This window comes from Anguilla anguilla, chromosome 8 (assembly GCF_013347855.1).
Source record: "Anguilla anguilla isolate fAngAng1 chromosome 8, fAngAng1.pri, whole genome shotgun sequence".
Taxonomy (NCBI): domain Eukaryota; kingdom Metazoa; phylum Chordata; class Actinopteri; order Anguilliformes; family Anguillidae; genus Anguilla; species Anguilla anguilla.
This window is the reverse complement of record NC_049208.1, coordinates 29,301,604-29,319,136: the sequence shown is the minus strand read 5'-3', so window position 1 is coordinate 29,319,136 and position 17,533 is coordinate 29,301,604. Positions and strand designations below refer to the sequence as shown.

General features: G+C 43.2%; 1 protein-coding gene across 2 annotated transcripts in view; it reads right to left on the bottom strand.

Moving 5' to 3' along the window:
* Positions 1-17,533, bottom strand: part of LOC118233083 (potassium voltage-gated channel subfamily KQT member 4) — a 54,122-nt gene that overhangs the window by 19,607 nt on the left and 16,982 nt on the right. For both annotated transcript variants that reach the window (XM_035428435.1, XM_035428434.1), the window contains exon 2: positions 234-324. In XM_035428435.1, the coding sequence (XP_035284326.1) occupies positions 234-324 (91 nt within the window). The remainder of the gene's footprint in view (positions 1-233; positions 325-17,533) is intronic.

The following is a 17,533-nucleotide window of genomic DNA, read 5'->3' as shown; positions in this document are numbered from 1 at the left end:
AATGGAAAGGGAAGTGTGCTTGCAGTTGTGAGGTTATAGGTTTGATTCCCAGATGGGAATAGATAAATAGTATGGAGAAAAAAAGAAAGAAATCTTTAAAAATGTAATTTGTGTTAGTCGCACTGGATTACAGCATTTGCTAAAGGCTGAAATATAACGTAAACGTAAAAATGGAGAGGGGAACATGGCAGAGAAAGAGGTTGAGGTTTTGAGATGGAACTCCGAGCTCTTACCAGGATGAAGAGCGCCTCGTTGGCAAATTTATGATGATCAGGGATGGTGGAGAAGACAGACAGCACCAGACAGCTGAACACCAGCAGGAAACTGGAAGAGACAGACACACCAACATACACGGATCAATATGCGCTGCATATACGGAAGGACACGCAGACAGATCAATACGCATGACACAAAAGGAGAGGGGAGGGGGGACACGTGCACTGGGAGAAAACATAACCCGGAGAAACTGACAGGAAAGCAGAAAGAAAAAAAAGGCAGGGCTGGAGTGGGCTCTTCAGCCGAATGGCGAAAACCGCACTCGGGTGATGGCAAAGAACAACTGGCACTCCTCCAGTCTGGCACAGCCTCCTGACACACAGATGCACTTAATCACGCTGCCGTGGCCCTCTCAGAGAATGCCCAGCATGGAAATGGAAGTGATGCGCTACAGATTACAACTCACATTCAACAACAGCTGAATCGCACTAGGAACGGAACCCTACCAAATTTAAAGGTCCATAACCAAACAATCCACTTCAGGTGTTCCGGATCTCAACAGAGGCCCCCTCAAAAAGACCAGGGTGCCTCATTCATCCACCTGTTCCACACATGCAGTCTGGCACGGGTCATTAAACCCTTTACGGGCAGTGACCCTGCCCCTCACTTTCTCAGGAATGAGCCTGAGAGCCGGGAATCGAGTCTCGTGACCGTTTCTTTGTGGACGTGCCGAAGGGGGCTAAATTTCACAAGCCACATCTTTTAGCTTCCTCTGTGGTCTCTCATTACACTGACCGTGCAGGGCTGTAGGGATCGATTCATCAACAAAAACAATTAAAAAATGAAAGGTGGAAATGAAATTTAGTCGCATTTTATAGGCCTACAGACACACTTCTCCTCGTTATCGCCATCCCTGCTTAGTGTGAGAACATTAATACTCACATCAATTAAAGCTGTCAACATACAATAACAACAACAATGCATGTATCCATGGTGACAGAATAGCCTGGTGGCAGACAGTTAAAGAGGATGTAGAGAGAGAGAGAGAGAGAGAGAGAGAGAGAGAGAGAAACTAATGATAAGAGACAGGATGAGACTGGAAAGGAGCAGTCCATTCATTGACTACTACAGTTTCATTCTGTAAAAGAGGGAATCTTGCTTGCATCATTCTCTTAGACTGGGGATGAAAGGTTCAAACCCAATCATCAAATTTCTACTCATTAAAAAGTATCTTCCTGCCTTCACCTTTACCATCATACACACAAGTGTAAAATCATCAAGGTCTCTATTTCCAAACACCCCAGAAGCAGGTATCAAGAAGTGGTGGGGCAAGACGGAAATCTGACTTTCACAAGAACATTTGTCAAAACAAGCGAAAAATTACGTAGCTGCACATTATGTCGAAATGATGTCACAGGATGGCTGGAGAAGGATTCATTACCCTCTCTACAAAAATGAGTCATAACCCCAGAACAGACCTCACTGCACTAGCTGTATTTTCTTATGCTGATTATGGATATGAAGATTTAAACACAACAATAATACTTACACTATATGACAAACTGTATGTGGACACCCCTTGGTATGGGGCTGTTTTTCATGGAAACCCTTTCCTGTTTCAGCATTACAATGCATCCAGTTTGTTAATATTGTTCATTTAAATAAATTGGGAATTAGAAGACAATGTTTGGACAACAGGCAAAGCTAACCAAGACTTTTGGTGGGAAAATGAGTCTTCTTGAATTGTAAAGCTAACAAAACTACTCCCATTTACAAAAAAATAAGTTGGATTAAAAGTAAAAATGTTGAGTAAATAAAAACAAGATATGCCATGAAAACCAAATGTGATCAATCAAACTCTTTATTTTTAACATGGTCTTAAAGTTTTGTCCTGATGGTGAAACTATCCATTTTTGTATAATCTACTGTTTTAGCAGTGACTCACTGATTTCAACCAATCACACCAGGGGCTCTATTTTCTGGCCGGCTCTTTCTGACATAATAAATGTAATATGTAATAAACATAATATCAACATAAAACAAACATGTAGAAATAATTAGCAATTCAGTTTTAAAAATTTGTTACAAATTCCTATATCTAGCCTATTAGTTTATAACAACATACCTGTAATTGAGCAGTCTAACATATATTACTGGTGGAAATTTTACAATCAGTTGTATTTCTTTGTCCAGTTTTTTTTTTTCTTTTTTCATAAAATGATCAATTTTGTGCAAAGAAAAAAGAACAATTTTTGACTTGTATACTTTATTTCAAATTACTGGTGGTCACAGAATGTCATTACCACTCTTATTTATGAGACCACTCAAGGTCAAGAAGATATTTTGAAAAGGGGAGAACTGGCAGAATTGTAATAATTTCCACTTTTTACTGAATTACTCAGAAGGCAAAGTAATTACCTAGACGTAAAGCTGTGAAATGGCACTACAAAGAGCATGCACTTTTTGGCTACAATAAGTCACATTAATTTTGAGGTGATCGCAAAGGGTTTATGCACCATTAAAACAAATTATAACATACTCCGAATGTTACAAGTAGGAAGTATCGGCGGGACCATTGTAACAGAGGGGCGATACAATTGTAAAAATAAAAAGTAACAGTTTAACAGCTGGCCAGTTACTTGTCACGTGTGGGGTGGAAACCAGGGTGTACTTCTCCTATACCCTTCTACAGTATATGTATGTTCTATTTTCACTCTGTATGTAGATGCTACATAGGCTTGCTGTTTCAGTGTTTAGCAATGTCTATGAGTAACCCTGTGGCATTCGGTCTGGTGGTGAACCAGATTGGTCTTGGCTGGCAGAGAGAACACACACACCTGGGTTGTGTTAACTAATCATCCCAGGCGCTTACAGGTGTGCTCCTCTCCACAGTTTGGTTCCAAGACCAAGAGCACACACTGAGAGAGTGAGTTTTGATTTTTGTGTCGTATAGTTTTGTTTCAGTTTTGTTTGTCCCAGCAGGGCAAAAAACCCACCTGAAGAGCTGGAGGAGCTGGTCAGCTGAAAAGCGAGCCAGCTGTGAATGGTGAGCCAAAAGGCTGCCACTCAGTTTTGCTTTCTTTTGTCTTTATTATTTTAGTTTTTTGTTTTAGTTTATTGTTTTTGCCTGGAACCCGTGAGGGGGGAAGGGTGAAGGTGTCTGCTTATTTCATTTTGTATTGGTGTGGGGGTGCTCTCTCTCTCTCTCCATAAGGCAATCAACAATGCACTCTGGGAACTGCGCATCTCCCTCCCAGGGGTGTCACACAGGCATGTGACTGTCCCTAAAGGGAATGGCTTTTAAAGGGAAAAAGAAGGTCATTTCATTGGCTATTAATGAATCAAGCTGCGTCACACCCACTGATAATATAGTCAATATAATCCAGGCATTTTCATCCTGCACCACACACTTTGAGCTGTACGCTCCTCACTTACGCTGGTCACAAAAACACCAACATTCAGTAGCCACGCCCAGTGCGCCCACGCGCCACACCATTGACTGAGCTCATGCACCATGCGACATTGATGTCAGAAAATAGAGGCCCATGTTTGAATAGAGAGCAAAGCCCTTAAATGGTTCATACAAATCTGTGATTAAAAGAACAGAAGAGGTTTTTCTAATGCCTGTAGGAAAAAAAAAACACAAACAAAAACAACCAATAAAACTGTAATATTAATGCCAAAACCAAGCAGGCCAGTCCAGTGTCAGTCTACATTCTTGCAGTCGGCAAAGGCCCAGAAAACGCCAGTTAAAACAGCTGACTGCAGGAGCTAATATGGATGACTGCGTCAATAACATGTCTGGAGGCTCCCATCGGAGTAAACTCATTCTTTTTTCTGACCGCACGCTGGCCGTGTGTCAGACCCGTTTTCCCAGACGCCACCCTAAAACCAAACCGCAGTCAAAGCTCAGGCACCAGGAAGAGTAACTAAAGTCTGAGGATGAATGAAGACAGAAAGAGACGAGCGGCAGTTATTTCAAGACCCATTGAGCTCAGGGGCGTGGCCTGGATGAGAGAGGACACGCATGTGTGTGTGTGTGTGTGTGTGTGTGTGTGTGTGTGTGTACATTCCTGTGAGCATTTGCCAAAGAGGGAAAGTAGCAAGTGTCAATAAATGGGCATGCTCTTGTTCTGCATTATCTACCTCTCAGGGCTTTTATTATTTAAAAATCACTGCAGTCCATTAATACAGCTGGTTTTTCACCAGGGCAATTTAAATTAATAGCTTACATGCTAATGGGCCATCTGCGTAGCCTGGTCAAACATATGACTGATGTGCAGGCAACCACAGATTCTTCTCCAGTGTAGGGGAGAGCGGGGAAATAACGTTTTTTGTATTTGGCTCATTTCTTTGTATTTGGACATACTGTTCACTAACAATTTGACCGAAAGTACAGAGAGCAAATTTTTACATTTTCCCCCCGTCATTCATGACTTTCCACACAGCCAACAGTCAACCGACATTCAGTGTGCATTTCTCCTTAAATACGTCCCACAGTTAAATGCAAGTCTTCACTAAAATTCTGATGTGTTCCTACATTTAAACATTGGTCAGTGTTCATGTGTCATGAGGTAAATTTTGATTGAATCCAGGTCTTAAAATGATTTCAAGAATCATAATGTGCATCTTGTGCACGTGTCATCATTGAGAGCTGACCAGGTTCAGTGGCTCCACGCTCTAGCCAATCTCTGCCTCTCTGTCATTGGTCAAAATAGAAAGAAAGCTGATCCCAGAGCACAACACTGAAAGCAAATGTCCAAAGTGCCAGCACTGAATTTTCTGTGTCCCAATGGGGAAGGAAAAAAAAATTAAAACAAGAAATAAAATGCTTATGTTTCCAGACAAAAATCTAGAGTGGAACAAAAATGATGAACGTGGTAAAAAAAAGACAGCCACACTGGAGCATGAACTGTCCATGTAGAAGAGGTAGCATTTCAGCTGAGAGGCCAATTTTAACCCCACCCCCCGAACAGTCCATTAAAAAAATGCAGAAATGAAACCCGAAAATCAGCAGTTTTTGCCTTCAGAGGTCAAATGATAGCACGCTCGCCTGTGGTTTTCAGTGCCATTCCGACGAATATCATATCATCTAAAACCCTGTCCTGTGTAACAGAGTATGAGCTGAAAGTGGATACTGACGTCCAACAGAATGAAATCGTGGCACCTAGAGTTCAGTTTTAAAAACAGGAGGGAAAAATGAATCTGCAGAGGTCACATGACATAAAGATTATATATATATATATATCTATACATATCTATCTATCTATCTATCTATCTATCTATCTATCTATCTATCTATCTATATATATATATATATATATATATATATATATATGTCCATATATATAAGTCTATATGTGTGTGTGTGTGTGTATATATATATATATATCTCTGCACATGAAAATAAACCTTCTTCACCATTTTTATAAAACACTGCCCACCAAGTACAGCATATGAAGCTTGTTTACGTTCTATACTTATTCACCCTGAAAAGGATCAAATTCAGGCAGAATGGTGCACCTCTGATGTCTCATTTCATATACTGTAACTTTAGTGATACATTAGTGTACCAATATCCTCAATCAGCCCATATTTGATTTGACTTTTAGAGTTGATCATGAAGGCAGGAGTCTATAAAAGAATTATTGAGTTTTCAATGACCGTGAACATAAAACTAAAAATTCAGCACTGGATTTGCATTTTTTGTCACTTGCAGTTAAACCAAATTACAGCCAGTCAATCACTTCGTCAGCCCCCGAATACAGCCCATGTCGGTCTACTTCAGTTTGATTTAGGACATGCAGTAATAGTATCCGCTGTCCAGAAGGACAGGGGACCTTCATAAGATCCTTAAAAAACCACGGGCACATCCATCTGCTATCATTAGTCACCTGTCAAAATCTTCCTGAATTACTCATCACCTATGATTCACATTGTTCTTTCTTAGGTGCACACACAACATGCACACTGTCCACTTATAACCACAGGGACAAGACAGCAACAAAACCCTGGTGATAAATATAGCGCCATTCCGTTAACATTCTGGACAGGGTGCTCCCAACCTGTCCACCCCAAGAGATCCCGAGCGCCCCAAAACCCCGCCCACACCCCATTCCCCCCATGTTTCCTGGCAATAGTCACTGTGGTGACCTCACAGTGCAGGAAATGGGCCCGGGAGGTCTGCAGTGTCACCAGGCAAATGAGATCAAGGAGGGAGGAGGGGGTGGGGCATTGACAGCCACAGGACTTTCCACTGACAGATGCCTCACAATAAAAAAACAAACTGAGTACCCTTAGCTGGACAGAGGGGTCTGGTGCAGCCTGAGTGTTTGTTTTCTGCAGGTCAGACTTTACCTCCATCTGAACTGTTGAATATTACCTCTTGCGTGGAGCTTGAGGTATGGTGAAACCTGCTGGAATTTAAGTATACACAGTGTAATGTAGGCATGAAAGAAAAAACATGTTGGTCTAACTATTTCTGGGAAACAGAGCCAAAACGGCAGGTCGAACATGCAATACAAATACCAATATTTTCCAGCATTCCATTTTCCTTTTTGTCTTATGAAATAAATGTACTTGAAGCCCCTTCTATAAAATTCTCTCCAAGAAACCTTAGAGTGGAAAATATTAGTCAGTTCATATGGCACAAGACTTAGGAACAAAGCAAGATCTGAGGGAAGAGGAAGGTGTGGGTCTGTAGTCATCCAATCACAAATTATTTTCAAAGAGAGACTAAACGAGTATAAAGGTGAGGATTGAAATGTCTGTCTGGACCTGGAACATGCAAAGGGCCGGAAGTGTGAGAGGACAGCTAAAGAGACAGAGAAAGAGCCTGAGCGAAAGGAAGAAGAGGAGCCGGAGGCTGCAGGTGAGAGATGAATATAAATCTCTCCTCTCTTTCCTGCGCTCCCTGGAGACCCCACACATGCCGGCCGCGCAGGTGTGGCGAGCGGCTCCAGCCCTGATGGATGATAGCACACGGGAGCGCTAGCGTGCGCTCAGCCCCACGCGGCTGCGTGCAGCAGGTGCATGATCAGGGGAAAGGCTTACGGCGCACGGGGGAGAGGGGAACCACTCAAAGAGCTCCATCACAACACACCCACACACCGCACACCACACACCACAACATCCAAAGGCACTCCGCAAAAAAAAACCTTTCGAAAAAGGCAGGCTGTCACCTGGGCCCACATAATGTGCACATAATGAGGGAGAGATGGCTGGTGGGACCCAGAGCAGCTTTGGGTGGGACATGCAGTGTTTTGGGAGAGAGAGCCCTGTGAAAGTGAAGCAGTTGGGAGAGGGGGTGAGAGGAGATGGAGAAGTTTGGGAGAGGGGGCTGATGGGAGATGGAGGAGTTTGGGAGAGGGGGCTGATGGGAGATGGAGGAGTTTGGGAGAGGGGACTGATAGGAGATAGAGGAGTTTGGGAGAAGGGGCTGATGGTAGGTTTAAGGTGGCATAACAGATCAGCAGGAACAGTGTGAACCTACAGAGAAGGAAGGTGGTAACAGTAGAATGATTGATATAAATAGCATCTGTGTCCTTAAATAGCGACAGACAGCAAATTGCACAGGTACAGCGCAGCATTGCTGCCTTGTTAATCCCTGTTGATGGACGCCTTTGGGGACCGTAATATTTTCAAGGGTGGGGGAAAAAAAACAAAAAACGAACAGGAAGTGCTTTTTAATAGTGGAAAGCAGCCGACGGTGCAATTTAGGAGCTTTTGTAACCGCGCTGAATAAAGCTCTCGGAGTCGGCACAAACCTTGACTCAAGTCACACTGTGGAACGAAGGGACCTACATAGAGCGCGGGTCTCTCCTTACCGGTGCACATTATCCATGTGTCTGTAGGTATACATTTGTGCTGAATGAGTAAAACCTCATTTTAATTTCAACATTTACAAAATACAAAGAAGATGACTTTCTGAAAATCTAACCAGGCCAGGATCACAATGCAACAGGATCCAATGTAGCATCAGGCCCTCAGGGAAATCGGACCCACCGAACCTCATCAGCTTGCACATCCTGAATGAAAGTGTCTACGCTAATCTGATTTTTCTGGTAATAAGTAAGGTTTATAATATGTGGTTAACAATGTATGGTTAAGACAGTGGGGTACTAAGGCATTGGTGCCAATCCAAATGTAAACTTTCCAGGTAAACAAATGGAGCAGCTTTGTTTCTGTCTGGACCCATTACTTCACTGTCTGTCCTAACACGTTTTTTCATAACCCTAGTAACACCAGGACACAAACACATCTGGCATCTCTACGCTGAGATGAAAACCTACTTAAATCTGTTAATGGTTTAAAGATCTGCAAAGCAGAATTTGACTGCAGACTCTCACCTTTTCTTTCCTGTTGCCTACTATGAAGGCCCTTAGTCCAGTACAACCCACAAGAAAGCTCCAAGCCACAACTTCTCAAGGCAGTTTCCATCTCTGTGTCAATGGCTCTGGTTGCTCTGCAAATGTGCAGTACCTCTAAGATCCAATAGGAAACACAATAAGATGATTATCATAGTGCAGTTTTCAATCATTGATTTGACTGATTGGCTGGTCATCATTGTTTCAAAGCATACAGTAACCAGACCAGCTTTAGAGTCCATGACTCGCTTCACAGCTCAAAACCCCACTGTCACATTATACCACTATTGACCAGTTGACACAGACTGAAACCAGAAACATGCGGTCATTGTGCAACCGGTAGTGCTGATTGGGCCTCTGTCTCTTGTCAAGATGAGGAAATTGTAACTCCATAGTTGTCCCTAAATTTTTGTCATGTAATCAAAATATGGCAGCATGTTTTTGTCACACATTTTTCCTTCAACAAAGGGAACACTACTGATGCACATATCAGTTTTAACTGTCGTGGCACAAGCACACACATGATTCTGCATACATACACTCAAACACAAATAATTGTGCTATGCTATGCACTCACAACCCCACACATACCTGTATGTGTTCAATCGCACGCACATATACACACACACTATCCCTCACACACACACACACACACACACACACACACTCTCTCTCTTTTTCCAAGCAAGATTCCTGTATATACATTCTGCCTTTTCTCAACTGTTAACGTGCAAAGGCACATAATGGCTACCGTACTGCCCATGTCTGGCTGAAGATGAAATATTTTAAACAAGGCTCCATTGCTCCATTAAATTAATACACTGCAGGTGCTGGAGTATGTCATGCACTGGCATAGAACTCCAACAGACTAAAACCTGGGAGACATCTGACCATCAGTCATCTACAATAGCCAGGAGTAGTAGCAACGTGATGTGATCCAACTTCTTTTGAAGTTGTATTTCACAAAACGTTAATGGAAAATGATAAATTGTAAATGGAAACAGGAGAACAAAAATAATGTTTCTATGAGACCAGAGTAGCTGACATTTATATTAAGTACAGCAGAAGGGAAGTATTCCCTATCACTGTCACTCATGACTTGTTTACTAGGGACAACCACATTGTATTGGAAGACATTTTTGATTCCGTGTCACCTGGAAAATTTTAATTTATAACACACTACTACACTGTCTACTTGCATACACGTTCACCCTGGCCCCAGACAAGCCGGGTGATTTTTCTTAGTGTAGGCTGAGCTCTAAAGCCTGAACATCACAAGTCTGAGTCTGGGCCATGATATAAACTGACTATGACTGGGGTCTACAGCAGATTACAACTGGGCTCATCCTGTTGGGTAGTGTTCCCTGAGTTACCACTGCATTAACACCCCCTTAACTACTCAGAGCTAACCTCAGTTAATTATTATTAATGCTAGCTCTCCTGTCTGTGACGTCTGGTGCACCAGAGCTGGCTAATGGATGCAGTAAGTGCATTGCAGGACTGCAGTTGCTCAGTTGCATTGCCTCTGTACAAGGGCAGGTAACAATGGTGACTTCAGAGCACTGTACCAAACAAAACAATGTCAAAGAGCGGGGAGGAAGGGGTTATCGTCCACTTAAAGTCACTTCTTCTACTTGCCAGCACAACGTTTCTTCATTATGTCCATTCAATTTCCCCAGTGTTAGTTATGTTTTAGCACTGTGTCACTGTTTTGACCTCAGTGAAGTGACAGTACATTTGTGTGTGGTGCTATAATGAAACAAACTTGACTGACCAACTGACTGAGCCGCCGCTGCTGCTTAGTTTAACAGCAGAGGTGATCGGAAGGAGCCATTTCAGGTTTGAATGTGACATCTGCACAGAGGTGCCCTTTTATTCAGCAAGCAAAGCTGTTTCGTGCATCTTTTCCAGGCCCTGGCCATATATCAAATTTGAACAATTATGAAGGGAAATAGTGCAAAGAACAATATTAGGTTCAACAGGCACTATATTTAAACAGACCATTGCAAAATGATATGTACGTATATCAAGAGGGTCGTAAATTTAAAGTCAGAGCTTGTTTTTCAGATTTCTAAGAATTCAAGGGTCATAGTGGGTTACAATGCGTAACTTGGTAACTTGGCAGAATTTCTCAAAATTCTTCTGAGAATAATATTCACATGGAAGATAATTTAAATGGTATGGGTTAGAATCCAAAGCCAACAAATCCCATTAGAACATTTAAACTGAAATATTTCTGTTGCCCCATGAACATAAAGGGGGAAAAAGTTTTCACAAATGCATAATTAAAAATACAAACATGTAGTAGTATTAAACATCAAGTCAAACAGACATTACAGGACTACATCCAACGATCTTCCCCACTGGTCAAATTTTCTCTCTTGTATCACCCATCAACAATTTATGTGCAATTGCCAGACAACATTACATCTGACTGAATTAGAGAGAATCAACCAAACATGGAGAAGCTTTGCAAAAGGTCTGAAAGCAGTCCGTGCTTGTTTGGGGTGTGAAGCTGTGGAAGGTGCATATCAGTACATTTTGTGTTGGGCTAGGTGTACAGTCACACTCGTGGGCTAGCAGTTATGTATGCTGACACTGGACCTGATTCATCATATTATTTCAGTTCAGTTGACATTTATAGATTTTTTTTTTCTCACAAAACTCAGAATTTAAGAATTGCAAAGTACAACATAAAGTTTTATAATGCTAACAGCTCAATTATGGGGTTAATGACGTATACAGTTGCAATGGTATGTTGCAATGAAAATATAATAATTTGCAGTATCAGCAAAAGATCATTCCCCTCTTTCAAAGGGGAAAAAAAGGTTTACCTGACAAATAAAGCTGACAGGGAGGTACGAAGGTATGTCACTGTGTGAAAGAGTTGACAAATGTTACATCCATTTTTAGGGTTTACGTCCATACACGCACAAGCTTGGAAAGGGCAGCTGGATTCACAGCCGTCTCCTTGTCCCTTGTATTATCTTTGGAACAGTCGCTGAGTCGGCTTCAGTGGAAGTTCCAGTTAGCAGCTCTGAAAGATGCTAATTAGAAGCGGAAAGGAGGTGCAGGGAGGCATGACATTTACGCAGACAATACCCTCATCACGCTGAGGCAATTAGCACAGGTCCGCACTCTGCAGCCCATAGCGCACGCACACGGACCTACGCGAACGGAATGCAGTTTCCACGGTGACATTACACACGCCCATCGCTCTGTTAAATTCACATGTAGAACCACAGACTTTAGCAAATCAAAACGCCCATATTTAGACGCAAACAAAAACAGAGAGATTAAAGTCACTGTGTTAGGGGGGAAAAAAACATCTTTGTGTGTTCAGGGTTTTAGAAAAAGGCCTCTGAAGGCTTGGGCTTTTGTTAAAGTTGCATTATAATTTAAATGCCATTAATCATTTCCCTGGGCGTACATATACGGTTTTACATTTCGTGAAACAGTCCTCCCAGGCCAGGTTTGTAATAACACACTGGACAATGCTTTGCACAAATTGCTGGACACTGTGATTATGACATGAATTTGCCTCCAGCTTTCATCTGGTTTAATTAACCTTCAGCAATGGCTCCCACATCCGAGACAGAGTAGTTAGTTTTAGGCAGAGTAGTTTTCGTGATGCACTTCGGTTCGGCAGAACATGCAGTTATTGCCCAAGCATTTTCCCCTGACACAGGTCGAAGAGCTGCTTGTGAAATGACAATACCCTACAGTGCAGGACAGTAATTAGCAAAAGCACTTGATTCTGTTCTGACATACCGTTACATCTAATGAAATTTGTGCCAAGTGTGAAATTATGAAAATCCTAGTAATACCATGAGAGTCGTCGTTCACAGGTGGATTAAGAGATTATCCTGAGCTCTGCGTCAGTCTGAAAAAATGAAACAAAAAAGTAGGTTTAACCTTTGGCCCGTCTGTGACTGGATTTGGCCGTTTTTGAAGTTCAGGGTGTGAGAAAGAGGTGAAGTCACACACTAAGTAGGTGGTCAGTACATCAACACCAGAGAAGGAACAGATTCCAGACATCAATTTACAACTTATTTATTCTTTTTACAAACTGAATAATTCATGCAAATATCAGATATATTTCAATACAGCACCCTTCTGGCTTTTAGAAAGACCTCATAGATGTACATAATTTCTTCATAATTTCTAATGGCTAATTCACAACATGAATACCCAAAGCCCTTTCAGGCTCTCCTACAACATAATTAACTATAGCATTTGCTTTTCAGTGGTTGAGTTTTAATCATGACACAATCCCAGAAACATTCATAGCCAGCACACAAGATCTAGATTTTAAAATACGTCAGCTACAGGGAAGATTAGGTGACCCTTAAAACAATTATATTTAGTTTAAATGTGATACATATTCAAAAAGGCTTTCAGCACATTCCTAACTGTGCCAGCACACTCAGTGTTAAATATCCCAAACAGTGGATCTCTCCACAGTAAAGAGAATTTATAGTCAGCTGCTAAAGTTCCTTTGTGTTGCCTGCTCAGGTTGCCGTGGCGGCGACCTCCCGACCTCCTGGTGGGAGGGCTCCTCTTTGATGATACCCCGGTTGGTGTGACGGTGACATGCAGACATGGTAATGGCAGGGACTAGCGGGGGGAACAGGGCTTGACAAGCTGTTGGAGTCTCTGAAAATGGCAACATCACAACTGCCACTATCGTCTCCACTAATGCTATCATCATCACTCTTATTACGAGATTGTTTAGCTAATGCCTTTATCCGCGACCTCATAAATCAAATCTCAGCTGGCTCTGAAAGACGCGTTTGCGTGGAGCAATTAACCCCTTCCTCTCTCCACCGCCCCCCCCCCCCCCAGCTTGTCACCGGTTTAGATTGTGCCGAGACGGAACACTCTGACTGCGCTGTGCCCTGGGTCACACCACCTGGCGGATTTTACTTCCCAGGAACTGGAGGGTTGCTACCATGAATCACCCAGTTCCTGTGAAAAGACATACCAAGGTGTTTAGGCTTAGCTTTTCGACAATCTGGGAGAGTCTGGAGCTCCAAATGGGCATGGAGCCTTTTTCTGATGTTGACGGCAGTTGGATTGACTGAACGTGATTCTCACGGAGCTACAGTATGGTGAAGCAGAAGAAAGGTACGAGCAGGAGCGTGTGTCCTGCACTCACACCCCTCCCTCAGAACTCTGACACTGTGCCAGGACAGAGAGGACCCACTTGTAGGCTCTCAGCCTCTCCGTGCCCCTCTTTACCTCATTAGAACCAATTAAGAGTGGGGCTGCTGAAGGACTGGGAGGTTGAGAGTGCAGATAATACTCCTGCTGAATTATTCATTCCTTTTGCCCTCTCTCTCACTCTCTCTCTCTCGGTCTAGACAAAACAGCAGCAGTGTGGTGGGTTAGTGGTCATAAGTCACCACCACCACACTGAGCTCTATTGCCAACATGGACACGTTATGTGAACCACTGGCCTTGGCTATAGATTAATTAATTGTATATAAATTATTTATTAATTGAGACACCGCTGTATGTCAACATGTCAACGCTGATCACTGGGTGCATACCACACACCCACAGTCAGAAAAACGAAGAAAAACACTGAAAAATGTTCAGTGTAAAAACAACAGTACTGTTGTACTGAATTGTACTGTACAGAACTGTAAGGAGACGCAAACAGCGTGGGGGACACTGTTAAAATGAAAGAGGAAGGAAGTGCAAATCTGCAGTGTGGACATCCTCCACAAGACCGGAGCAACACACAGGAAATGGAATGCACTAGGGTGATGATTCAGATACTGTCCTAAACAAAATGATAATAGATAGATGACCCACCCCCAGCCATAAAGATGAGAAAAGAGGGTGGCGGGGAAAGGAAGAGAGAGGGAAAGCACCGGACACAGAGAAGGCAATGGAGGAGAGGTGGAGGGCAGTGGAGAGTCTGTTAAGCCTCTGTTAAGTAAGACACTGCTACGCACAGGAAGCTGAAAAGGCCTGCTCCAGTGGGGCCATCAGAAAGGGATGCACCTGTATAAGTAGGTTCAGACTACGATAATATGTCTGATAAAGGCATCTTGTTCTAGCAAATAATGCATGTGACATGCTGTAAATATAAAGCTTCTATCTGAAGGAGAGAGTGGGGTCCATTATTTGAACAGTGCACTGAGTGCACATGTAGAAAACAATAACAACAAAAAAGCAAGGTAAAAAAAATGGTGATAATTACCTAACCTGACTTTGACTATAGGAGAAGGGGGGGGATACATAGAGAAAGAGGTTCTCAGTTAGAGAGACATGAGGAGAAATAGCAGATCTTGCTGTATTTAAAGGCAGCCTGGACTGACCTTTAGGGGATGTTATTCTTTCTGCCTTTCCATAAAGGAGCCAGTTAGCTGGGACTAACTGCAGAGTCAGGGATTCATTGGAAGGAGCGGGGAGGGGAGGGAAAGGTGGATGGGGGGAAGAGAAAGGGGTAGGAGGAGGAAAAACGGCAGGATGAGGGATGTGTTTGGGAACCGGTGTCAGAGGGACAGGTAGGAACTTCAGAATAAAAAGCAGGCCGTGTCACTTTCTAATGCTCAAGCACAGCACTGAACCTACATGACACGCAAAGAGAGAGTACCATGTGACACGGACAAGGCAGTGCAGCACTAGGCAGACTGAGAGTTATAAATATTGCGCTATATTATGAATTTATTTTATCTGTGTTGTCATGGTGAGGTTTCCCCACATGTTTATAGAACCTGCCATTATAAATTAAAACGGTCTCAACAACACTTAAGCCTGGACTTACACGTGTGGGTGGGGGGGTGGGGGAGGGGGTGGTTTGGGGGGTGCTGCTGAGGGAGAGGAGGTGGGGGAATGGAGAAAAGGGTCACAGTCTAGGGACCTCCAAGATTAGGGCCGAGGGTTGGGGAGGGCTTCCCTGACACCACGGCTCATTTCGGGCATACACATTTACTCTGGCTATAACCGGGCTCTTAGTCCCCCCTCCCCCCAACACACACACTCCTACAGTCCTGTAAAAAAACACTCTCACATTCTTGACAGCCCTAATGGGAATTCCAACAGACACCACTGTGTAGCGTGCGCTGTGAATGTACAGTCTATATGCCTTCACCAAAAGCAACACATCAGCAGATTTATGGACTGGTGACAGCCCAATGATCATGCCCAGTGATTTTAAGGTCTGTTTTTTCCCCCCCCTGGATCTCAAGAGGCCTTTTGCTAACAAGTACACCCAGTGTACTGTAACGTGGTGACACCCCCACGGAAATTGGGCAAAAATAAACTGGTGCCCGGCCCAAAATAGCATTCCCTCGGGAGGCCTTGTTTTACTGGGAAACGAGAACAACCGAACCTCTATGACTGGGCCGCTAGAAGTAAGCAAAACGCACCCAGTCAGACACTGTTGAGTGCTTAATATTCCAGATCAAACCAATGCTTGGCTCAAGGAGTTCTGTGGGTCATCAGGATATATGATGTCTGCAGGTATAAACAAAGAACATTTATGTCCGCAATGTGAACGTCAGGAAAAAAGCAGATACCTTTATTTGAAAGGTTTGCCGGAAGAGTCCGAGCATAGGACATGTTGTTGAAAAATTCAAATAATTTTGGGGTGTGGCACAATTTGGCTGATTCTACACTCAGCGGCCACTTTATTAGGTACACCTGCTTGTGAATGCAAATTGCCTGCTCCTCCAAACAACGAATCACGTGGCTGCAATTCCATATACAAAGCATGCAGACATGGTGAAGAGGTTCATTTGTTTGCACAATCGATTGGGCAGTGCTCATGATCTAAGTGACTCGGTGCCAGACATGACGATTCCAGCATCTCAGAAACAGCTGCTCTCCTGGGATATGCACGCACTACAATCTTCAGAGTTAGCAAAGAATGGTGCGATAAACAAAAAACATCCAGTGAGTGCCAGTTCTGTGGGTAAAAACACTTTGTTAATGAGAGAGGACAGAGGAGAACGGGCAGACAAGTTCAAGCTAACAGAAAGGCTGCAAATAACAGCTGTTTGCAACAGTGATGTGTGCGAGTGCATCTCTGAACACACAACACATTGCATTCAGCACGATGAAGTGGATGGGCTACAGCAGCAGAGGACCATGCTGGGTTCTGTCAGCTAAGAATAGGGTAATGGGGCTACAGTGGGCACATGATCATCAAAATCGAATGACTGAAAATAGGAAAAAACGTAATTTGGCCTGCTGCAACATACAGATGGCAGGGTCAGAATTTGACACAAACAGCATGAATCCATCCTGCCTTATGTCAAGGGTGCAGCCTGGGGATGGTGGTGTAATGGTGTGGGGAATGTTTGGGCACACGTTAGGCCCCTTACTACTAATTCAGGATTATTTGAATGCCACAGTATACCTAAGCATTGTTGCTGACCATGTGCCTCTCTTTATGTCCACTGTCTGCGCTTTTTCAAATAGATACTTCCAGTAGGATAACATGCCATGGCACAAAACACGCACCATCTCAAGCTGGTTCCATGAACGTGGCAGCAATTTCAGTTTACTCCAACGGCCTGTCAGTCACAAGATCTCAATATAATAGAGTACCTTTAGGATAAGGTGGAATGGGAGGATCACAGCATGAATTTGTGGCTGAAAAATATGCTGGAACTTCAGGCTGTTCTGAAGGCAAAAGTACTAGCTAGATGCACCAAATAAAGTGGCCACTGAGTGTCTCTCTGTCTCTCTCTCTCTCTCTCTCAAACACACACACACACACACACACACACACTCAAGGGTGCAAAAAGAAACACCCTCTCACAAAAGAACCTGGTACAATAAGTTCTAAATAATTACAGAGGGCCCAGGTGATTTCTGTCCAGTATGAATTGCACGTGAAAATCAGCACATTTTTACCAACGTCAATGGAAAACTCAGTGAGATTTCCTCTGGTAATACTGAGAACAGCACTCCGGATTCGAGACAGCATTATA